The 26,335-nt window shown below is 34.1% G+C and overlaps 1 protein-coding gene across 4 annotated transcripts in view; it reads left to right on the forward strand.

Moving 5' to 3' along the window:
- The window catches only part of LOC110101881 (LRR repeats and ubiquitin-like domain-containing protein At2g30105), a 95,011-nt gene that overhangs the window by 14,519 nt on the left and 54,157 nt on the right, over nucleotides 1–26,335 (forward strand). For 3 of the 4 annotated variants that reach the window (XM_020829973.2, XM_020829976.2, XM_020829974.2), the window contains exons 2-3: nucleotides 23,688–23,782; nucleotides 24,284–24,439. In XM_020829973.2, coding sequence (XP_020685632.1) covers nucleotides 23,688–23,782; nucleotides 24,284–24,439 — 251 coding nt within the window. The remainder of the gene's footprint in view (nucleotides 1–23,687; nucleotides 23,783–24,283; nucleotides 24,440–26,335) is intronic. The other variant, XM_020829977.2, reaches the window with a different exon arrangement.

The following is a 26,335-nucleotide window of genomic DNA, read 5'->3' on the forward strand; positions in this document are numbered from 1 at the left end:
CCTCAGCCACATAACATAATAAGGTATTAGGATTATCCTTTTTTATTTTATATTATCGTTAATGCTAACAATTTATTACTATCATTATTATAAATAATTATCATTAGAGTAATATTAGCATTAGTTATTTATTAGTAATAATATTATTGTTAATAATAATAATATTATTAATATTCTAATTAATGATAGTATTATCATTAATAATAATTATTATATGTTTGTGTGTGTGTTTATGAGAGAAAAAAAATGCTTGTGTGCCTCGATACATGTGCCCTCCACCTCTACATCACCGGTCGCCAAGGTATAACCTCCTAAACTTGGGAGAACTCACCCTCGACACTTGCAACGGGGCGAATAACCTCCCATGCGCGCTTTTCTTAGCATGGTGGGAGGAAGTTCACTTCAGTGCTTGTGGCAAAGTGGGTAATCCCTCTAAAGTCCTTTTTAGGTGTTCGTGGCGCCCCAAGGGACCACCCATGTACACTTTTCTTTGCATGGTGGGATGGAACTTGGTGCGGTGCTTACAACGAAGTAGGCGATCCTTGTGCACGCTTTTCTTAGCATGGCGGGGCAATAAAAATTACTTTAAAAAAATGCTTTTATTAACCTATGCTTGCATTTTTTGGCGTGGTGAATGACAAACAAAAAATTATCGACGCGGTGTCTTATAAACACCAACCGTGCACGTCTTTCTTGACGTGACGGGTAGGCGGCCTCTTGGTTTTTTCCCCTAAACAGGGGAGACTTCGGGAGGCTGTCGAAATTTTGTATGATATAAGATAAGGACTTGGAACAATTTAGGACTTGTGGACTTGATGTAATTGATTTAAGTGAATATAACTTTAAACGAGCTTGAAAGACAACATAAGCTTGCAACAAATGACTTAAGTGAGCTCAAACATAAAGATTGCTATAACTTGAAACTTGTACTTTGGACGTGAATTGAACTCAAGTGAACTTGAAATTGACTTGGACTCATATTTGAACTTGATTTATACATCAATTGGACATGACTTGAACTTGCAATATAAGCAAGGACATGATTTTAATTCAAAGGACTGTAGGGGACTTTGATTTGGACTTGAACAATAGAACAAAGAGCTTGAACTCAAATGAGCTGCATAAGAGATTCATGAACCTAAACTTGAATCAAGTGATGAAGAACTTGCAAACTTTTGAACAATAGAGGACATGCTTTTCAGATGAAAATGAAGAAGTCTCATTTTAGACTTGGTCTTAAGCTCAAGTTGGAATCGGACTTTGAATTAATGATCTAAATCTTAACCTAAACTAAAGTCTAATGTTTGGAAGTGAAAGTTATAAATCATAAAAATGATGAAATCAAAGATAAGTGAATGAAGACTAAGTCTGCAACGCGCGGGGCAGGCGGGCAGTGGGCAGCGCTGGCATGGGCAGCGGGCAGAAGCTTTGGGAAATTCAATTTTTTATCAAATGGGTCGAATCTGCGAACCCGAACTAAACATGTCAGGTTCAACTCGGATTTTTCGGGTCGGGTCTGGGTCGGGTTGCCGTGTCGTGTCAAATATTGACACCCTTACCAAATCCCAATATTCTTTTCATTAACAAATAATTCCAACTTCCAAAAATAAATAGCAATGACATATCACATAAGAATTCATAAGTCATCAGCACTGTCATCACTAAGGGGTTTTTCATTTGAATCATCATTATGGTGAACTGCTCTCTCCCCTTCTTCCTTTCCTATAGAGTCCAATGTCGGGTATTTACTTCAAGATTTATGTAAGTTTTAATATATATAGTGTGAGGCGAGGCAGGCCTCAACCAAGTTGAGGCGTAAGCCTCATAAACAAAACTCGAGGCGTTTTTTACTAGAATTGCGCAAAGGCGGGCTTCAAGGCGAGCCTCATATTGCGCAATTTTAAACCATGCCCGCTGTATACTAAATATGTTACCGATAGGCAAATGCATAAGAACTACAACAGGCACAGGCTCATACAAAGCTACCCTACTATGTATTCCATGTCCCACAAGCAAAATACATAAGGTCTACGGACCAAGCACGAGTTTCTACATGCAACTGCGAAATATAAGCCAAATATTTCAAAGCATCCCCTCACACATGCACTGTAGTTTGTATAGACATAAGTACAGAAAAAGGGCAAGTGCAATTAAAAAACCCGCATGGGCCCCGACGAGCATGTTATTGGTACTCACGTGACGTTTAGATGCCGTGCGTGTCAATAAATCTGAACCCGATCCTCCTAAACAAGTAAATAGGAGTCGACAAGGTTCAGTCAATAATTATAAAATGCCCCCAAACACCCCTCAGCAAGCGTGTTATTGGTACACACGTGACGTCTAGGGATGCTGCGCGGGTTAATAAGTGAATTCAAGTTCGAACCGATCCTTCTATGCGAATTAATAGGAGTCGACAGGATTCGAACCTTCAAATAAATACCCGGTTGTAGCGACTGGTGTATTTGTTTTAATACATTCATATTAGGTTTTCAAGGCTTATAATCAAAAGAATTTGTTAACAAATGCATAAGGCCTACGAAACCCGATCCCCTATTAGCAAGTTGATAGGGTCGACAAGGTTTAATCAAAGAGAAATAACCCCAAACACTCCGATGATGACCGTGTTGAATGAAAATCTCAACCGGAGGGGTCCTTTCCAAATAATTTCAAATGCCATCTAAATACTAAAAGTCCAAATTTCCAAAATCATTTGAAATCCTAAAAATCCCAAAATCTAGATGTTTTAAAATTGAAATATATCCATCAAACAACTTAAAGAAAAAATGCATCCATCTCCACAATAGTTTGCCGAGCAGGACAAATTGAAATATACTTCAGTTCACATAGAGCTAATGCCTAGTTGAAAATATCACTAGGATCCATTCTCAAACAATCTCCTGTTAATAAGGACGTGGTACATGTCCTCTAATCGATGGTTTTGCCGCCAAATGGCATCGCAGGATAAACAATTATGACCTGGGGTCTTCTGAACCGAGTGGTTTTGCCACCAAGTGGCACCACGAAATACCAGTTATGGCCAGAGCCAATACATTCTTTAATGACATCAAATCCTTGAGAAATGAATCAATATGATATGATCGATAGGGCATAAAGTCATTTGTTAGCTAAGGTGGATTCAAATTTGTCCTCTTAGGCAAATATCCATCCCAGGTCTACAAGATACCCTTGGACGAAGCAACCCATGGCTGCCGACAAGGACCCTTCTATCAGGTTGGGTTGACTACCTCCTCTGACTAAGTAGACCAGGGACCACGATGGCCTGGGACGACGGAACCATGGGATCTTGATAGGGTCCATCATCCATTCCCCCACCATCCGCTTTAAGTGCAAGATGGTGAAATTTCTAATGTTAAATTTCAAATCTCCAAATCTCTCAATCCTCCAAATTCCCAAATTCTCTAATCATTTCAAATATTTATGCTGCTACTATATGCCAGATAACACGTGTTTTCTACGTATCTGATTGACGACTAGCCTTAATCGAAAGTTCTCTCTTGTTACTGGGAGGGGTAATTAACTATAGGGGCTTTCGCCTATAGGAAACCAGAACTCAGATAATAAAGTCCTCTCAAAATGAGGGCGAAATCTCTGGGTAGTGTCTTATCTACAAACCCATCTACCTTCCAAAATTTACCCCGGAACTTAATCGCCAAAGAAAAAGCAAACAGTTTGGGCGGAGGACGGTGCCGAATTTTCGGAACCCACAATAATAGTTACAATATTTGACATGAAATTCAAATCCAATTATGGGTTGCACTCTTCCACCATTCAAAAGTCCTGCGAGAAGCGGAACCAAATAGTTATAGGTATGCATTTTGAAACAGCCTAGTTAGTTTAACCGAGCTACACCATCAATGCTCATGCTATCACTATGAAGACACATCCAACCTTATAGTCCTAATCACATCAAGCAAACAATTATTTCAAAGATTTCTCCCCAGTAATTTAATTAAGAGAAATATATATAAGGCAGTGTAAAGATTAAGATTATATAGGGTTTAATCCACTCGAATCATTAATTTATATATAGAAATTTCTCTATGCAAACAAAAGTCTAACAATTAGTACTTTAAGGCTATACAAAAATCAATATAAATCGAATAAAGCTTTGCATTGAATACAAAATGACTCTTAACTTGATGACTTGAAACATAAGAAAATAAAGAGAAGAGAAAAGAGGGAAGGAGAGGGAAATAAACTCACTATTTGGAGGAGAAGAGTTGAGGAAAACTGCTTGTTGTTTTCACCTTATCTCAAGAATGGCAGCTATGGTTTTAGGAGGAAGTGAGGGAGCAACAAGGGAAGGTTTGGCAGCTGCCTCAAGAGAGAAAGTGGATATGAATGATGCCCTACATTCTTTTTTGTTTTAAATGGCGAGAGGGAAGGTCGGGAGTGGGAAAATCAAGAGATGAGGCAGGAGAATCACGTGATTTCTGTGATTGAAGAGAGAGACATTGCGTGCGAAGAGGGTCGAAGACCGCTCCAATCGCGAGAGCTGTGGCTTCGGTTTTCTCAATAGGGAGAGAAAGATCGGGGAGGCTTTGGTTCGAGCTTGGACCGAACGGAGTATATAATTGAAACAAAAAAATTAAATTCAAATCCTAATAATGAGAAAAGAGATGTTGTGTTTGCTGTCCAGATGATCGAAAAACTTAACAATATGTACTAAGAAACTTAAATAATCTACTATTTAGAGTTTTGAGGCTAAAAAAATTGCATATGATGCAGTCGTGCTTACAATTGAATAAGTTTCCATTGCAAAATTGTTTTTGGGTCCGCTATCTCAAAATTTGTAAAGTATCCTCAAATGTTGAGATAGTCACTCTTTTGAAGGATATGCATTGCACGATGAATTATGGGATAGGAGGTATCACGGAGTACATTCTTAGAATGATTCATTATCAAACCAAATTGAAAGCCCTTGACATTATTATTATTGTTGCTTGCATTCCATGCCTTGAGCACTCAGTAACCTAAATTCAGCTTGATGTTTGCCATTTATAATTCTCAAGATGAAGCATAGAAAGTTAACATTCCATTCCTAAGATGTGTTGCTGAAGAAGAGAATCTCATGAATGAAAAGTCTAATACATATCTTCTTGTTTCCAAACCCCATCATAAGAAAGCTAAGAAGCTTAGCCAAATACTCTAAAATACTTTTAAAGATGTTCAGGATAACAAGAATGGAACTGGTTTGATTTTTGGCATTCTATCGTCAGGAACGAGATTAAGCATTTCTTCTATAATAACAAATATCATAGAAATAAATGTTTCTCAAGTAAAGAATATAATTTGTGAATCATGGGATTTAGTTCAAGTGGTATTGCTACAAACTCACAAAGTTTGAGTTGGGTTCAATTCCCACCCATATTGTGTGGTTTCAAAAAAAAAAAAAAAACATGGGCATGAAGGTAAACCTTTTGTTTATTGCCTTCCAATTTAACTAAACCACATCCAGTTCTTGGTGAGTAGACAATGGCGCAACTAATTACGTTGCTTTTACCTTACAGGGTTTCATAAGCAAGATGGAAGCCAAATAAGCAAGAACCTAAGTCGATAGTTGACATCAGTGAGGCGGCGGACATAGAGCTTGTAGAAACAGTTTGCTTAATTTAAATTCTGTTTCAGAATTTTATCAGAAAGCACTTTATATTGATCATCTTTTAGACAAAAGTTAGTTTTTTTGTTTTGTCTTTTGATATGTTTTGTTATGCTTTTGATTTAAAAAAAAATTAATTAAAAATTTATGTTTTAAAATTTATTGGCCAGTACACTTTATAAAGACTTGTTTTTCTCCAAATTAAATTTATACGATATTATATATTACTGAAAATAATGTTGCCAAAAGATTTATCTAAAGAACAGTCATCAATGTTATGGCACAAAAGACTTGGCCACATGTCTAGGAATCTTGTAGAAAGTGTTGACTGCTGTAGGGCAAGGTAACCAAGTTAACAAAAATGGATCTATGTGAACATGTGTTCTATTGTAACTTATTTTGATATTTATTGATTTTTTTCCAAGGTGGATGTCAATTATTTATTTAAGAGAAGGCTGAAGCTCTTTTTAAATTCAATGGCATAGTTATAATTGCAATTAATATGGAAGGTCTTTTTCATAAATACTTACTTATTAGAAGACCTATTTTCTTTTAGTTTAATTCTTAGGGATAATTTATTAATTAAGGGTTATTTGGGATAATTTTCTTACCAATAGTCCTTTTGTGAGTAAGGGAGGTTTTTTTGGGATTTAATTTTATGTTATCTTGAGATATAGAGTGTCTTCCCTAGTCTAGGAGAGGGGAGGTGGAGAAGGGTCCAATACATTGTCAAAATTGGTTTTTCAAGATCCCCTAGACATTTTCTTTTGGTGCCAAGTTCTGTTAGGTGATTCCAGGATTACGAAGCAGGAAATTTATAGTTTTTGTTATTTCGCAGCATTCATGATATATTCTAGCCACATCTGAATTGGGCATATCTTGAAGCCAAAAAATATTTTATATAGGTTCTCAATTTATCCAATCTAGTTCTTGTTATTGTAACATTTTATATATTTTTCAACATGTCATTGTGTTGGGTATTTTGATGATTACTACAGGAGGGGCATAATTCCCAGTTATTTTTCTTCTCAGGACAAGATTTAGAGGAAACATTGGGGAAGACTTGAGGTTTGACCATTGTTGTTCATAGGTGAATCCGCAAATTTGTTGTTAGAAATCAATTGGTCTAAATCAAACTCTTATTGACTCAAGAAAACTAATTCTCATTAGGTTCTCTGTTTTTTAACTAAATTGTTCAGCTTATAAATTTTGTTCATGAATAGATATCTACCTAGTAGTGCTTTGGGAACATGGCAGTTTCAACTGGCCTCCAAGTATGTTTGCTGCTCCTATTCGTAGGTCTTTCAAGCCCGTGTATGCTGAGAGGTTGGCTTGAAGAAAAATTGGCAAGCCGTACCAACAGAAGGCTGTAAAGATTTGTATCAAATCTAAATTTAATTCATTATTTGTTTGTGTTCTTGAAAACTGAGTTGGGTTAACTAATTTGGGATTCTTTTACCTAAATTTGGGGTTTATATATAATTATTTAAACCATTTAATCCTTTACAACAATGAATATATGTTAGTCCTTTATATTGAATATACGACAATGATAGACATATCTTGGTATTTTTGAAACAATGATTGGTGTCCTATTTATCTATAGCTTTTCTTTATATTTTTTTCCCAGAATTTCAAGTCCATACGCTGATTGAAAGTCTTGTGTAACTCTCAAGATTTGGAGACTACCAAATCAATTTAAGCATCCTACTTGAGATCTTCTTTTATCAGTACTAACTGCTTTCCTTATTGTTATATTGAATACGTATTTTCAAAACAACCATGGATAGTATGCCTATCATATTATCATGGATGTCCTAAACTAAATGTTATTCATCCATAGGAATTATGTCGCATCAAACCTCTTGCAATTTCTTACCAATGGAATATTGCACTAAACATCATTTTGTCATTTTAATTTTATTCCTTTTGCATAGCCAGGTTAACTAATTAAATTTAGAGAGATATTGTGTATGAAGGTTTAATTTTTTAACCTTATCGTTTGATACTTCAACTTTTCATGTATATACTTGCTTCACATTCTATCTCTAAGTGTAAAGGCACTCATCCACTTGAGCATTCTCATCCCTCAACGCTTAATGAATTATCTATTGAAGAACATATTTTATAAGATGAATACATTAGTTAAAAGCAAAGAACTTGTTATACGTTAGTGTTCTTGAACCAAGAATAAGTTAATATTCACCTTTTTGATTTTTAAAACAAGTGTGCAGTTTTGCATATGCGTAATAATGATTGAACCTCAAGTCTTTCCTGATGTTCTCTCCAGATCTTGGGTTGAGAGAAAAATTTGTTGAAAATTCCAGCCCCTCCTATAGTAATCGTCCAAAAACCCAAGCCAGTGACATGTGCAAAGGAAAATAAAGTGTCATTACTAATAATTATATTGGATATACAGAGAATTTGTCCAAGATAATTTTATGGCTTCAAGATACACTTGTTTCACATGTTTACCTCATGAATATCTCTTAAGTGCGTAGCTGCAGGCGTCTGGAATCCGTCGTAAACATCCGGAAATAGCAAGAATCCCAAATTTGTCTGTTTCTTGATCCTTGTATCTCCGGATACAACTTGACACCAAAAGAGAAAGTCTAGGTGATATCTATAAGCTTCATTTAGCAAATTCTTGTACTCATTCTGATTCATTTTCAACTTCATCTCTCCTAGATAGAGAATCCACCATAAATCTTAGGATTACCTAAAAATTAAATCTAAAAAAACTCTCATTCTCTTTAAATGAAGGCCTATTTATTAGTAAATTATCTCATAGTTTTTAGACCCCTTAATTATTAAATTACCTCTATTAAGAAAAATAGAAGAAAATAGGTCCTCTATTAACCAATTAATTATGAAAGGACTTTCCATATTAATAACAATTTTAATATTGTCATTTAAAGTCTTCAAGGCTAAAGTTGAAAGTTGTTTGAAAAACTGAAAAAGTAATTAAAAAATTCCAGCTTGATTGTGTAGATAAGTACCATGACAAGCATGATATCGTTGGATTGCAGAAGGGTCCACTTGCCAAATACTTGGAAAGTTTTGGAATAATTCTTCAATAGTCAATGCACTATGCCATTTAGTAGTGGTGTAACTGAATGGGCGTAATCCTATCTTAAAGGATTTGTTCATAAGCATGATGACCAAGTTTAACTTGCAAGATTTTGAATAGGGAGAAGCAATCATAATATTTTTATGCATCCTCAATGGAGCACCCAATCCATAAGTTTCTAAAACACATTTTTGCTATGAACAATTAGAGGCCCTAGCCCAAAATTTTGTGTTTGTGGTTGTCTCGAACTGCATCTCTACCATGTTGAAACAATGATGCAACATTTGTCCAAACATGGATATATATTTTATTGGTTACTGAAGAATTTTTTAATTGATTATTCTTCTTGTTTGAAAAAAAGTACTACATATATATATATATATATATATATATATATATATACTAAAAAGTGTTTTTATAAAAGAAATAACTAACTAGCTTAATTCTTTTCTAAAATTTAGAAAATAAAATCATAGGAGAATAAATTTTGCCTAAAAATTAGAAATCAGAATCACAGGAGATCACAATTGATCTCTCATTTTGTTCTTGAAAATATTTTCCTAAAATAAAAACATGATCATAAATGAAGATCATAATTGATCTCTTCTTTGATTTCTAAAAATATTTTCCTTAAAGTAATTTCCCAACTTTGACTTTCAAATATTTAACACTTATTGTCACGAACCCGCCTCGGTAAGCTCGCATAGGCGAGACGAGAACGGAGGTCGGACAGTAGACTAAGATATCTCATCTCTAAATCTATCACTATAACATTTAAAAGAGTCACTAAAACATTAAATTCGAAGTCATAAACATAAAATTATTAAGATTCATATAATTACCTTTCTTCAGACGCGCCTCTCCTACGATACACGTTACACCCCTTCTATTCATTAAGATTAAAATAATTATACATGAAAATTTTTAACAACTAACAGTAAGACAATGCTAGTAAGTAAAACATGACTCTAAACTACAGTAATTCAATACATAATGAGTAATATGCTAGATGTCACATTTCATTAAAATATTTATAAATTTTTCTTCCTATAAACATAACAGTAAACATACATATAAATCATAAATTCATATCATTCATATTCGTTTTACATTCATCATATCATTATTCATAACTTTCTCATTTCATATATAGTACAACCGCCACAGGAGTCAGCGTCTAGTACCATAAATGTGATCTTTTACCATTTTCTTTTTCATAACCTTTACCATTTTAACGTGCACGAGTATGTCCCCAGCTAGTACCATAAGGGGTTGAGCTCCATTAATTCAACATGCACATGTAATCACTAAATATAACAATCATATCATATTCATTTCTATAACATAAGAACTTTTTGTGATAATATCATGAAGTATAACATATATATTGCATGATCAATCATATGACAAGAATAACATAATCATGATCTAAAGTAACTATAAAAATTTCATAAGCATGCTTGGACTTTCAAAACATAAAACTGGAGATAAAACATATATATCATTGTAATAAAGAACCATGAGTACTCACTTCGATTCAAAGGATTTGATTACTCTACTCGAACACCTTTCTTCGAGGTCCACGATAATTACCTATAAGCATTAATTTCTCTTTTAAAAAATCTACATAATAAATCTAAATTAAAATTTTTTCTTCTCATTTTAAACCACTCTTAAGTTTTCTCTCACTCCCTCTCTCTCTAATTTTCATATTTAAAACCTATGAATTTAATTTCCCTAAACATTTATCAAAATTATATTTTTATTATAATTTCAAAATTTAATCATCCCTAATCTTATATATCTATCGTTTTCATCTAAAAGCCCCAATTTACCCAAAACTTGACATTCACCAAACCCTAAATTAATTTAAAATAATTTCTATTTTTGGTTTTATTTAAAAATCATATTTTTGGAAATTATATTTTTATTGATTTCCTATATAAGCATGCGGAAATTCCCCTTACACCTAATTAATAATTAAATTAATATATTTTTTGATTTAAATTAAATTTAAATTATAAAAAATGACATATTGTATAAAAACTCTAATCTATGTTATTAGAAACCTTCATATGATCATTTGAAACATAGTTTCTCAAGAAATTTCTTAAAATTTCAATAATATGAAAAGCCCTAATTTTTCCAACTTAATATTTTTGGTGAAAAATCTCATTTCATGTTTAAAATCATCTCCTAAACCTATCATAGTATTCTCTTAAAAAAAATTTAAGTTTCCCTCAAACCTTATATTTTTCCCTAAAAGAAAACTCTTCAAAAATATTAGAAATCAGTAGAATACAAATCACCTTAACCTTTCCTTAGTCTTATCTACAAATCTTCCACGAACGGCCGCCGAAGCCTCCTCCCGTTGTCTCCCGTACGTCCGCCCTCTCCCCTTCAGTTTGGTCGAACAAAAGAGCGAATGAAATGGGTGAATGAAGTGAAGAGGGATCGGCCTCTTCACAAATTAAGGGAGTTAGGGATTGCCAAAGTACCCTTTTCCCCTCTCTTAAAATATATTCGCTTTAGTAATGCTTAAGGGTAATTTGGGTATTAAGAGATTTCTAACATTTTTATCTCTCAAATTGAGAGAAATTAAATATAGGTTCTATATATCAATTCTCTCCAAATTTTGCGTAAACTTTTATAAAATTAATTCCGTTGAATTTCTAACTTTAAAAAATTTACTTAAATTTCGTCGTGGCGCATAAAAAAGCGTGCGATGTTATAATTTGAGATTTTTCAGGTTTTACAATTCTTCCCTCGTAACAAAAATTTTGTCCTCGAAATTTACTCACAACTTCTAGTTATACAATCAACCAACATCTTTCATTCCATTTAACATAAACTTCAACATTGGAATTTAATAAATTAGAAATATGATATATCATAACAAAATAATCTTAACAACCCAAAATATCTAACATAACATAACAAGATAACCTACTAAATCCAAAACACCATATTTAATATTACAAGTCACAACTTAAATAAAAGTCATCTCAACTATCCTTGGCAGCATCTACGGATTCATTAGGCTCTTGCTGAGTCAAAGTATAAACTCACGATCGAATATTCTCCCTGGTTTGATTTTGCACTGAACTTGCAACTGATGGTTTTATTATCTTTTGTTTGCTAAAGTTCCTCTGTGAAGGTGTTTCAATTGATCTTATTTCTCTTGAAGTCTTCTGAATCAATGCAGGAAAAATTTTTGCTGTGTCCAGGCTGATGACACCAATATCAACTGTTAGAACCAATTAAACATTCACCCTTATGCAATTTGCCACACTTAGCACAAGCTTCCATAACTTTACTTACAGTTGCACCACTGACTCCACTAGGACTAAACTTGGGCTTCTTCCTATTTGATCCCTCAGTCTGATTGCTTTGTATATCCTCTTCAAAATTCTTCCTTTTATGCTGATCCCTTCTCTTCCGAGTAGTTGCAAATCTGACTCAATCTCTCGAGCACTCTCTATCAGAGTAGAATAATCCTCAATGCCAAAAGGAATCAAATGTTGGCTAATTATATCCTTCAAGCCAGATAAGAAACGATGACACTTTTCTTCTGCATTAGATAGCAAATGTGAGACATATCTGGAAAGTCTAGTGAACTCGACCTCATACTGAGTAATATTTCTATCACCTTGTACCAATCTGCTGAATTTCTTGCATCTGTCTTCTAGCTGACATAGTTACATACCAATCTCGGAACACTTTTAGAAACTCTTCCCATGAGATTTGACTGCTGGGTCGCCCTCCAAAAGTCTTATGTAGCTGGCTTCTCCACCACATTTCTACCTCACCATCAAAAGCAAAAGCAGCAATAGTAACCCTTCTATCTTCAGGGCAGGACATACCCTCTAGAATCTTCTTTATCCTCATCACCTAATCTTCTGCCCCTATTGGTCCACCACTTGAAAACATCGGAGGCTCATATATTGGAACAACTTTAAATTTTTATATATTGGAGAGCTTCCACTAACACCAACCTGGGTCTGAGTGTTCTTAATCATTTGGGTCATTGCTGCTATCATTTGCGTAAAAGATTCTATAGTAGCATTGATGCTACTACTTGAAGGCTCTGGTACAATTGGTATCTCCCTCATAATTTCTCTTATATTGCCATTAGTGATATCATTTTTAGGATCCATGGCGCTGAGATATAACGCGATAAAATAAAATTAATAATCTATAACACACATACCCTCTACCTTCTCTAACATATATAATCATCCTATTAGCTCTTTCATATTAATCAATATTCTTAAACCTTTACTCTGATACCACTTTTATCATGACCCGACCCGATAAGCTCGCATAGACGAGGCAGGAACGGAGGTCGGACGGTAGACTAAATTATCTAATCTATAAATCTATCACTATAACATTTAAAAAAGCTACTAAAATATTAAATTCGAAAACACATAAATATAAAATAATTAAGATTCATATAATTACCTTTCTTCAGGTGCGCCTCTCATACGATACACGTTTCCACCTCTTCTATTGATTAAGATTAAAATAATTACCTGAAAAATTTTAACAACTAACAATAAGACTGCTTGGTAAGTAAAATATGACTCTAAACTATAATAATTCAAGGCATAATGAGTAAAATGCTAGATGCCACATTTCATTAAAACATATCATAAAATTTTCTTCCTATAAACATAACATTAAACATACACATAAATTATAAATTCATACCCTTCATATTCATTTTATATTCATCATATCATTATTCGTAACTTTCTCATTTCATATCTAGTATAACTGTCACAGGAACCACCATCTAGTACCATAAAAGTACTTCTTTACAATTTTCTTTTCCATAATCTTTATCATTTTAACGTGCACGAGTACAGCGTCCCCAGCTAGTACCATAAGAGGATGAGTTCCATCAATTCAACATGGACATGCAATCACTCAATATAACAATCATATCATATTCATTTCTATAACATAAGAACTTTATGTGATAATATCATGAAGTATAACATATAAATTGCATGATCAATCATAAGATAAAAATAATATAATCATGATTTAAAGTAACCATAAAAATTTCATAAACATGCTTGGACTTTCAAAACATAAAATTGGAGAGAAAACAAAGATATCACTGTAATAAAGAACCATGAGTACTCACTTCAATTTAAAGAATTTGATTACTCCGCTCGAACACCTTCCTTCGAGATCCACGATTATTACCTATAAGCATTAATTTCTTTTTTAAAAAATCTACTTAATAAATCTAAATTAAAAATTCTTCTTCTCATTTTAAACCACTCTAAGTTCTCTCTCTCCCCCTCTCTCTCTAATTTTCATATCTAAAACCTATGAATTTAATTTGCCTAAACATTTATGAAAATTATATTTTTATTATAATTTTAAAATTTAACCATCCCTAATCTCAAACATCTATTGTTTTCATTTAAAAGCTCCAATTTACCCAAAATTTGACATTCACCAAACCCTAAATTAATTTTAAATAATTTTTATATTCGGTTTTATTTAAAAACCATATTTTTGAAAATTATATTTTCATTGATTCCCTCAGATAAGCAGGCCGAAATTTCCTTTACACCTAATTAATAATTAAATCAATATATTTTCGGATTTAAATTAAATTAAAATTATTAAAAATGATTTTTTGTATAAAAACTCTAATCTATTTTATTAGAAACCTTCCTATGATCATTTGAAATATAGCTTCTCAAGTAATTTCTTAAAATTTCAATAATATGTAAAAGCCCTAATTTTTTCAACTTAATATTTTTGGTGAAAAACCACATTTTCATGTTTAAGATCATCTCCTAAACCTATCATAGTATCCTCTTAAAGAAATTTGAAGTTTCTCTCAAACCCTAGATTTTTCTCTTAAAGAAAACTCTAGAAAAACATGAGAAATCACTAGAATACAACTCACCTTAACCTTCCCTTAGTCTTCCCTACAAATTCCTACACGAATGGCTGCCAGAGCCTCCTCTCGTCGCCTCCTGTGCGTCCGCCCTCTCCCCTTCGGTTTGGCTGAACAAAAGAGCGAATGAAATGGGCGAGTGAAGTGAAGATGGATCGACCTCTTCACAAATTAAGGGAGTTAGGGATTACCAAAGTACCCCTTTTTCCCTCACTTAAAACATATTCGCTTTTGTAATGCTTAAGGGTAATTTGGGTATTAAGAGATTTCTAACATTTTATCTCTCAAATTAAGCGAAATTAAATATTGGTTATATATATCAATTCACTCTAAAGTTTGCGTAAAATTTTATAAAATTAATTCTGTCGAATTCCAATAACTTTGAAAAATTCACTTAAATTTTGTCGCGGCGCATCGAAAAGCATGCGATGTCACAATTTGTGATTTTTCGAGTTTTACACTTATCCTTAAGATGGAGAATATATATCATATAATTCAAACTTGCAAATCAAGTTTTCAAAGTTAGGTCTAGGTAGAGCTTTAGTAAGGATGTCTGCAGTTTGTTACTTGGTGGGGATGTATTTCAATTTAATAATCTCACTATTCACCTTCTCTATGATCAAGTGTCTATCAATTTCAATGTGCTTAGTCCTATCATTATGCATGAAATTCTTAGCTACGCTGATAGATGTCTTATTATCACACATCATCATAATAGGAGATGAACTCATTTATTTTAGTTCACTTAGATAAACCTTTTTATCCAAATCCCTTCACAAATTCTCTATGCTAGCATTCTCTACTCAGCTGCTGCAGTACTTCATGCTATCATTTATTGCTTCTTACTGCAGGTAAGAAGACTACCCCATAAAAAGAACAATACCCAGAAGTTGATCATATGTCAAGGATGTTTCTTGCCCAATCTTCATCTAAATACATTTAGTGTTCCAATTCTCTATCTTTCTAAAGAATAAGCCTTTCTTTGATTTCATCTTCAAGTATCTAAGAATCCTGTAGATTGCTTTCATGTGTTCCTTTGTTTGACTGTGTTTGAATTGACTTACAACACTCACTACAAAACTGTTATCTGGCTGAGTGTATGAAAGATAGATCTGATGCCCAACAAGTCTTTGATACCACCCACAATCTACAGATGTACTTTATTTTTCAATGCCAAGTTTCATGTGATTGTCCATAGGAATATCAACATATTTGTATCGAAGCATAATAGTCTCCTTAAGAAGATCTACAATATATTTTCTTTGAGAAAAATAATACCCTTTCTTGATCTAGCCACTTACATTTCAAGGAATTAAGATTTCCTAAATTTTTAGCTTCAAACTCTTTCGACAAGTACTTCTTTAAATTTTGTAATTCTTTCACATCATTCGCAGATAGAATAATATCATCGATATAGACTATTAATATAGCAATTTTCTCGGCGTGAGATTTCTTGACAAATAGAGTATGATCAACTTGGCTCTGTATGTAGCTTAGCTTCAAAACAACCTTTGTGAATCTATCAAACCAGGCTCGGGGAGATTGTTTAAGGCCATATAATGACTTCTTGACGTTGCAAACTTGCTTATTTTCCATAGTTTTTTCAAAATCAAGTGGGATTTCAATGTAAACTTTTACTTCAAGGTCACCATTTAGAAAGATATTTTTAATTGTTGCAAGTACCAATCTTGATTAATACTCAATGAGAGAAGAGTTCTAATAGTGTTAGACTTTGCAATAGGAGCAAAAATTTCTTTTTAGTCTATCCTATAGGATTGTGTAAATACTCTGCTATCAATCGAGTCTTGAATCTTTCAACTGATCCATCTGTTTTATACTTTATAGTTAAATCTACTTGCACCCCACAGGCCTTTTTCAGATGGCAAATCAACAATAGTTTATGTTCCATTCTTCTCAAGTGCATCAATCTCATCTTGTACTGCTTTCTTCCAATTTGAATTTTGTAATGCCTTTTGTATTGTGCTAGGAACCTGACTATCATCAAGACAAGTAGTAAATGTTCTGAAAGATGGTGATAGTTCTTCATAAGTAGCATAATTCTCAATTGGATGACTTGTACATATCCTAATACCCTTCCTCATTGCAATCGACATGGTAGAGTCATCAATGTTGAAAATTTGCACATCTTTAACTTTATTTATACCTATCTTTTCTTCTCGTGGACTTGAAATTGAGTCAAAATCTTGCCACATGCTTGTTGTGATCCGTGCTTTAGCTCTTATCTTTTTCCCCTCCTGATGTAGACTTGAAAATTCTCCTTAGCAAGTTGTTGAGCCATAGATTGAACAGGCATGAGGGAAGAAACATTTGTGTGGCTGAATTGGTAATTGAACAGGCATGGGTGATGGGGACATCCGATCATGGAAGGTATATCAGAGACATGGCCAACAATCCACGGCCATGATTGCACCGATCTATTTTTGATTCATTATATGTATTTGTTTTATTTGTTTGCTTTTTCCATTTTTACTCTTACTTAAGGGTCTGGTCATATGTAAACCTTAGGGGAAACGTTGTATTTTAGTTTTCTATTATTGTGTGAGGTTATTTATAAACCCCTTATGTTTCTTTTCAAGTTAATGAAGAATTATTACAGAAAATTTCTGCTCTTGTGTTCATTGGGAGAGTTTAAGAGAATTGAGAGAGGTGAAGCCTAGGAGAGGCCTAGGGAAGTACCCAACAGCCACCATCAGGTAATCTCTTGGTTTTCCTTACTATCTTCTTTCTTCTATTCCTCCTCCTCCTCCTTCCCTTGCCGCCGGCCCACACCAACCCCACCCCTCCTCCCTCCACGTGGCCGAGAGCCCCCATACCCAACCCCATAGCCGCCTTCCTTCTCCTTCCCCACCCAAACCGTTGGCCTCCTTCACCCCTACTTTCCTTATTTAGTCAACTCCAATTTGGAAGAGAATTGAATTTAAATTTCAAATTCTTTCATATTGGATAAACTTATTTTTGGAAAGGGATCACAATCAAATCAATTAATCAAATATGAATTAATTGATTAATTAAAGCCCTATGTCCAAATACATTGAACCTAGACACCTTTTCCCCTCTCTCTCTTAGCCGAATTCCCCTTGCCCCCGCTTAATTAAATTCCTTCCAAAAGGAAGCATCTCCCATTGGAATTAATTCAAATTCCTTCCCTCCCTCCTACCAGCCCCTCCTGTATCTAATCCCTCATTAATCCTCCCAAATCAAGAGGATTAATTAAGGAAACGCTTTACCTAATTTCCCTCCATCCTCAACCTTTCAAAATCTAAACCTAAACTCTCCCTAGCCTCCTACCTTGGCTGACCACCCTCCCATCCCTTTTTCTACTTGGATTCCTTGGAGAAACTTTTTTCTCTCAAAGAGAATCCTCAAGGACAACAAAGAGTGTCTTCCACAGTACTTCAACGCCACATATCTTATGCATGGCCGATCATGAACGCAACGCCGGCTTCGTCTACAACGAACAAGGCTTTGTCGACATCCTCCGATCACCCTTTTTCGACGTTAATTCGGAGGTAGATAATTCCGTAGAGGAATACTTAGAGTGCATCATATTCAGTCTTTCAAACGCCATCGAAGAACAACTTTCCACCGTTCAGTGGCAGATCACCGCCACGCCAAGACAAGGGTGAACTCTTTCCCCCTCATTTTCCTTCATGTTCTCCTTCGGTTGTGATTGTATATCAAGCATAAAGAATCTTGCAAAGCTCTCCGCTAAAGCTCAAAAAATGTAGGGTGAGTGATGAACTTCTCTATGTAGCTAATCTCGTTGTTAATCTAGTAATGTTATTGGAAATCCTCTATATTTGCTTATGTTGAATTATATAATTATTTTGTGATCCTAACTATTATTGTATGACTTGGCCTAAACTAAGACACCCCTTTCTTGTTTTCCATTTTTGTTAAGTGGCTAACATTTTAATTATGTTAATTCTTTTATTGCTCTTACTTGAAAGCGTGCAAATACTTATATCAATCATTTAAAGCATTCATAGTCCTACATCAACGGGTGTGAACAAGTCTTATGTATGGTATCCGGGCATAAGCACGGGAAGAGAAGAACTTGGTGACTTTGAGTGGGCAAAGGGAATAGACTCAAGAAAGAACTCTTAAACTTGATGTTCATTCATGCTCTCCCCTTGAACATGAGATTTGGGATAGAAGGATGCATGTTCAAAGAAAGACACATTCATGGTGGTGTAAAATATTTTGTTCGTTGAAGAATAACATTTGTACCCTTTTTGAGTTGGAGAGTACTCTAGAAAAATACTCTTATTGACTCTAGGATCAAATTTGCTATAGTGTTAAGAATACACATGAACAAATGCCGTGTAATCAAATACATTGAGTGGTAAATCAGGCAAAGCTGCATGGGTGTGATGAAAAATTTTTAGAAGAAGTTGACATGAAGATTTAAAATTAAGAGCTATGGATGGCATGCGATTGGTCAAATTGGTAGTTGTGAGAATGAGTACCCCCTATAAATTATTGGTAATATTAGAGGAAAACATAAGACATCGGGCAACCTCCAAGAGACTTCTATTTTTATGCTTTGCCATCCCATTTTGTTGAGTGGTGTCAACACAAGAACTTATGTAGATAATCCCATGATTCTGAAGGTATGTATTGAGACTACTAGTGAAGTATTCTCTAGCATTGTTTGACTTGAGTACCTGAATTCTGAAGTTGAATTGATTTTGAACCATAAGATTGAAGGTTTAAAACATTTGCCTAACTTAGACTTTTCTTTCATAAGGAAAACCCAAGTTGTCCTTGTATGATCATCAACTAATGTCACAAGCCATTGATGCCAAAACATTTTTTATTGTTGATGGCCCCCATACATCATTATGGATCAAAGAAAAGGCACTTGAAGTTTTGTATGGAATTTGAGGATATATAGTTTGAGTAAGCTTTGTAATCTGACAAGTTTCACTATGAAAAGATGTAGAATTTTTATTAAGAATCAATTTAGGAAACAATTTTGCAAGATACACAAAACTAAGATAACCAAGATGATAGTGTAACAATATAATCTCACCATCTTTATTGATATTTGAATTGGACACATAATTGAAAATTTCAAATATACTCTAAGATTGGATGCAACTTGCTTGAGAAACTTGGTTTGAGGATCAGTTACATGGGAGGATATATAGCACCATCTTCCCCAATTTCAAGTTCTAAAAAACACACAAGTTTGGATAAAATTTAGTAACTCATTGAAGGTCACGAACCAATTTACTAATGGACAAAAGATTACAATCCAAGTTTGGAACATGGAGGACAAAATTGAGATACAATTCTTTAATAAGATGGATGGAACCTCTTTCAACAATTTTAGAATTTGAACCATCAGTAACGGATGAACGAGCGACCACTACTTGGCTTATAATTTTGGAGAACGATAGCATTTCCTGACATATAATCAAAAGCACTAGTGTTGACTATTCACAGCCTCATGTTTCATATGTTAGCAGTGAAGGTAGTATGCGAATCTGTTTGAGAAGCCAAACCTATCCCAATAATGATACCACTGCCAATTTGACTAAACAATTTTGTAGCAAATCCATCTGCTATTTGTTAAATGGGCTAGGCTCGAGAACAAGAGTCGAGCAAGTCTCTTTATAATGACCTGGTTTATTATAGTAATCACACCGAGGCCTTTCCTATTTTTGATGATCTCCACCATTACTAGTAGATGATTTGACAACAAGGGCATATGCATCCAACGTTGATGCGGATTATTCCTTAGATCCCATCATCACTTTATAATTTTTTCATGCTTAACCTCTGAGAAAGCCTTCCTAAGATTCGGTAGTGGTTTAGTGCCTATGATTCGAACTCAAACATCATCCAACTCCCTGTTAAGTCCTAAGAAAAACTTGAACAACCTTTTTTATTCCACAATCTGCTTGTACATCACTATACCTTCTAGACATGTCCATGAGTGAGTTTCGAACAAGTCAAAGTTATTGCTAATATCGTGTGAGTGTGTTGTAATATGGAGTAACAAATTATTTTCCTTGGTGGAAGTCATGAAGTATTGATTCAACTTGAAACAACTCTGAAGTATTTTCAGAGCTAGAGTAAGTCTCTTTGCCTTCATTCCGTATTTCTTTTGCAGTACCAAATAGCAAGAAATTTTTACCTATGTCGTTGATATTGCTTTCATATTGAATCTCTCTGGTTAATATTTATCTAACCTTAGTAGTGATAATTTGTAAGTTGTGAAGAAAGTGATTGGCTACTTAAGAACTAAAAATTACATGCTTGTTTATTCAATGCCCATTAGGGGTGTAAGTGAGCCGAGCCGGCTCGAGCTCGACTCGTTTATGAGCTCGCGAGCCGAGCTTATCGAGCTCACGAGTCGAGCTCGAGCTCAAACTTGAGCTCGTTTGGTAAACGAGCTCGAGTTCGAGCTTGAGCCCGGCTCGGCTCGTGAGCTCGCGAGCCGGCTTGAATAATTTTTTTTTTATATAAAATTAAATAATTATTATTTTTATTAATTTTAAATCTAAAAAAAATATTCGGCTGTAGTCTGTGTCGCGAGTCGAGTTCGAGCTCGATATTTGACTCGCGAGTCGAGCTCGAACACCACCTGACTCGAGCTCGACTCGACTCGTTTGCACCCCTAATGCCCATGAACCTCAACTACTGGACTATTATTTCAGATTTACCAATTCATATAATAAAAAGTTCCATTAGAAAATTTTTTATGATGTCAAGTGATGTAATATATTTTAAACATGTGAAGCAAACACGTGATTTCTCTGACCCTGCTGGCTGAGTTTTTAGCATACTATATAGTAGCCACACATGTTGTTTGGTTAAGAAATTTATTGTTTACCATTTGATGGCTAAATCAATTTATAGGCCCATAGGATTATATTAAAATAGTCTTATAATTAGATAATTTTGATTTCTTTTTAAAGACTTGAGGGATCAAAATGATCCTTTAATATAGTTGGGGATCATTTTTATCATTCATAAAAAGTTAATGAACCATTTTGATCGTTTTCACTTTCTTTTAATCATGAATTCAATATCCGTTATGAGTTTCCTTGCATTCTTGATTCTAGTATGGTTTTATTAACTGTATACACAGATATAAAAGTTATTCTTAAACATTGTCTCCTGTCACACGGTACAATTCAAATTAATGGGTCGAGTGAGCTTTTGATGTCAGGAAAATTAGGGGGATAACCCTTATATGAAACTATTAGACCAGTCGATTTGATTGGGACGGAATTATGAAGTTTCCTAATTAAGAGGGAACTATTTAGGAAGGTTCTTAATCAAAGGGGAATTGTTTAGAAAAATTTTTAATTACATTTGGGAGGGAATTATTTAGGGCAAGAGATCTAATTTAAATTCAAAATCTAAGAGAGAATTATTTAGGGAAAAGGAGGAATTAAGGGGGATTGTTTAGGAAAGTCTTAATTACAATTGGGAGGGAATTAATTATGAAAATAAATCTAATTTGAATTGAAATCTGAGAGAGATTTATATAGGGAAAGGGGGTTGATTTGAGATGGAATTATGGTAGCCTATTTAAGGCCAACTATGGGGTGATTTCATATAATGTTTGGAGTTTGCTGAAATTAGAATTTCTTAGGTTATTTGGGCTTTGGCTGGAAGCTAGGGATTTGGGAGAGCATGATCTTCCTCTCGAATTGAAGATCCAACTATATCTTGCTATTTTCTTTAATACATCTTGTAATAAAAATAGTTTTGGTGTGTTTTTCTTCATAATTTCTTATTGTCGTTCTCTAATTTCGAGAAAAAGTGCATCCACTTCCTATCAAATTTGTATTAGAGCACGATCTGGGTACCTATGGCGGGAAGAAAGGTAGAAAAGTTAGGAGAGATCAGACAATTGAAATCTAATTTTGTAAAGATTTTAAGTTTCGAAGAGCTATTTCAGCCATCCATGAGAAGATCGATGAAAAATTTGCCATCATGGAGGAGATGATAAAGAAGCTTCTTGAGGGCTGATGCAACCAAAAGCTCCCAAAACAAGTAGGAGACCCTTGATCACGAAAGAGAAACACAAAATAAAAATACAATGACACAAATGACATTTAAACAACTAATACATTGATAATAATAGCATGAAACACTTAAAACAACACCTAAAGAAGCTTGCATTCATTGAGAATAAATATACAGATGGGGTGGTCACTTGCGGAGAGAAGAAAGAGGTAAGAAGCTGAGACAAAAGAGAGGACAAGCTCGCAAGCTTTCCCAAGAAGAAGAGAGGAATGGAACAAGCTCTAAAGCTTTTCGAAGAAAAAACTCTTACGTGAAACTGTTAGACCAGTCGATTTAATTGTGAGGAAATTATGAAGTTTCCTAATTAAGATGGAACTATTTAGGAAGGTTCTTAATCAAAGGGGAATTGTTTAAAAAAAAATTTAATTACATTTGGGAAGGAATTATTTAGGGCAAGAGATCTAATTTAAATTCAAAATCTAAGAGGGAATTATTTAGAGAAAAGGAGGAATTAAGGGGGATTGATTAGAAAAGTTTTAATTACAATTGAGAGGAAATTAATTATGAAAATAAATCTAATTTGAATTCAAATCTGAGAGAGATTTATACAGGGAAAGGGGGCTGATTTGGGAGGAAAAACTATGGGGTGATTTCAGATTATTTTTGGAGCTTGCTGAAATTAGAATTTTTGAGGTTATTTGGGCTCTAGATAGAAGCTAGGGATTTGGGAGAGCCTGATCTTCCTCTCGAATTGAAGATCCAATTGTATCTTGCTATTTTCTTTAATATATCTTGTAATAAAAATAGTTTTGGTGTATTTTTCTTCCTAATTTCTTATTGTCGTTCGCTGATTTCGAGAAAAAGTGCATCCACTTCCTAACAGAAACCATCAAACATTTTCTCTTCTAGCGCTGATGTTTCTCTTATGTGATTCTAATTGGATGCTTCTTGATACAACTAATATCAAGGCTGGCTTATGTTAGTTCTGCACCATGATAAAACTAAAGATGCAATTATTATATTTAGCCAAAATTGAAAAATGTTTTCACTCCTTGTTACAGGCAAAATTCATGCAGATGTAGTGAGTTTGAGGTCAGTGCAGATAACTGATGGTTCCAAACTAATGATGATAGCTACTCTGGATCAGCACATAGAGGTAATTAAAGTTTACTTTTTCACTGCGCACATTGATTTGTATGAAGTACTTAAAAATGCATTTGTTTAAAGGATATTGATCCCTTTGTTATACGTTTCATTAAGTGTTCATTCCTTTTTTAAAGTCATCTAGTTTAAGATCTAACCATTAAAGTAAACGACCTCCTTGTTGAAGAAGAGAGTTGCAAAAATACATACCATTGAGTTATTTTTAAGACTAATTGGACAATTGGAGTACATTTCAAGTGATGTAAACTTCACTTGAGATTTTGTGACACTTTCTCATATTCTACTGTCTGCTATATGTCCGTTCATCCGATGGTCAAGGAGCTCTATGGTTCATTTAGTCAAATTCTGTAGAATGAATGTACTTCTTTGGCTTCATGGATTGTGGTGGTAGCATTTTAGGTGTTCTGATTTATTTTGATCTTGTCCTGACATTTTAATCATTGGATTTAACCATGCGATGCATTTTTGTCTTTTGGCATATAACATTGAATAGGATGAACCAAGTACAAAAGATGGAGAAGACTATTTAAGTATTGGCGGTTCTTTTACCAGAACTCAAAAAGTTGCCATTGCAAGGGCTATGACAATATCTCGACGTAAACGTTGGAAGAAAAGTGGTGTTGCTAATTGGTCGGGGAGGGCCTTGAAGGTATGAATTGCTTTTTATTTGTGTATAGGAATACACGAATGTGGCTTATTGCTTGGATAAAATTGATTTACATATTCTAGATAATTGTTCTAGTGTTTTTATCCAGATATGGATATATCCACTGCATTACATGCTTAATCCAGACCCAGTTAATCAGTGCAAATGTATATTGTTAGATGACATTTGTCTAAAAGTAGATTATTTCCCATATGCAATGGATTGCCAAGGTAAATGGGCTAGGTTGGGTTATTGGGATTTTCTTGCATGTGTTTTAGGAGAGGGATGAGGGATTTATGTGTGTGTGTCGGGGGAGAGGGATGATTTGAACCCTACAACAACAACAACAACAACATCAAGCCTTTATCCCACTACGTGGGGTCGGCTACATGAATCCTTTTTCTCCATTGTGTCCTATTAAAAGTCAAATTCTCGTTTAAATCTAATAAAGAAAGGTCATTCCTAATATTTTCTAACCAAGTCTTTTTAGGTCTACCCCTACCTTTCTTAACACAAGTCAAATCTAATACCTCTACTCTCCTAACCGGGTCATCACAAGGCCGATGTTTTATGTGACCAAACCATCTAAGGCGACTCTCTCTAATCTTATCTTCTACTGGAGCTACTCCAACCTTTTCACGTATATGCTCATTTCGTATCCTATCTCTAAGGGAAAAAAAAAAAAATAAATAAATAAATTTATCTGTTCTATTATTTTGAATTAAAGAAATTGAACTATTGTTTGTACAACTTATCCTTGAAGATAGAAATTATCCTTGAAGATAGAAATGCCTTTATTAGAGGAATAAGTGTCCTTGAGTCCTTCATATGATAATTTTACTAAAATTTAGTATATATGTACTATAACGATTAAATTTAACTTTTTTTTCGGAATAATAATGCCTAGTTTTTGCAAGGAGTACAATGAGAAATAAAACAAATAAACTTCCTTATGATTAAAAGTAAACAACTTTCAATAAGGGGCTATTTGGTTTTCTAAAAAAGAAAATGCAGTGTAAAATAAATACTATGAGGTTATTTAGTTGTCTGCAAAGTGAATTCATGAGAACTATTATTTCTGTTTGTTGGCTGTATGCAGACTAAACTAAAATTAGTGCATTATGAATAATAAGAGGTCGTTTGGTTGGATATCTATTAGTAAAGTGAAAATATTATAATTTGATCAAATATTTTGAGTCCACATCAATAATTATAATTTTATGAGATTTTGAAAATTTTATATAAATACTGCCGTTGCCTGGTCCCATGTTCTGGATGAGAAAAGTGGAGGGTTGCATTAGGTAGTCGACAGCCAGCGTAAAACTTGTCGAACAATAATGACATGAATCCTTTAAGAAATTGTGTTAATGCTAGGGCGTCCCCTGGAAGCGACGCGCTGTATGGCCTGAATACAGTGACAAGTGTGCAAGGGCCGCTGCACCGACGCCTGGGTGCAGTGTTAAATAGGCAAGGGTTCCCACATCAAGGATGGATGTGGGCAAAGAAGCTAGTCCATGAAACTAAAATTAGGATAGGAACTTGGAATATATGTTCCCTTACAGGAAAATTATTGGAATTAATATATGTTATGATTCGTAGGAAGTTAAATATTTTGTGCATTCAGGAAACTAAGTGGGTTGGAGAGAAGGCTAAGGAAATTGATAGTTTAAGATTTAAACTTTAGTATTCGGGTAAGAGTCGTACTAGAAATGATGTAGGTGTTATTATAGATAAGACTTTAAAAGATAATGTTATAAAATTAATAGGATTGGAGATACAATTATATCTTTAAAGATTATTGTTGATGATATGATTGTTAATATTATAAGTGCTTATGCTCCTCAAATAGGTTTGGATATAAGTTCTAAATTAAATTTTTGGAATGAATTAGAAGAATTA

Source organism: Dendrobium catenatum, unplaced genomic scaffold (genome assembly GCF_001605985.2).
Source record: "Dendrobium catenatum unplaced genomic scaffold, ASM160598v2 fragScaff_scaffold_974, whole genome shotgun sequence".
In the NCBI taxonomy this organism is placed as follows: Eukaryota; Viridiplantae; Streptophyta; class Magnoliopsida; order Asparagales; family Orchidaceae; genus Dendrobium; species Dendrobium catenatum.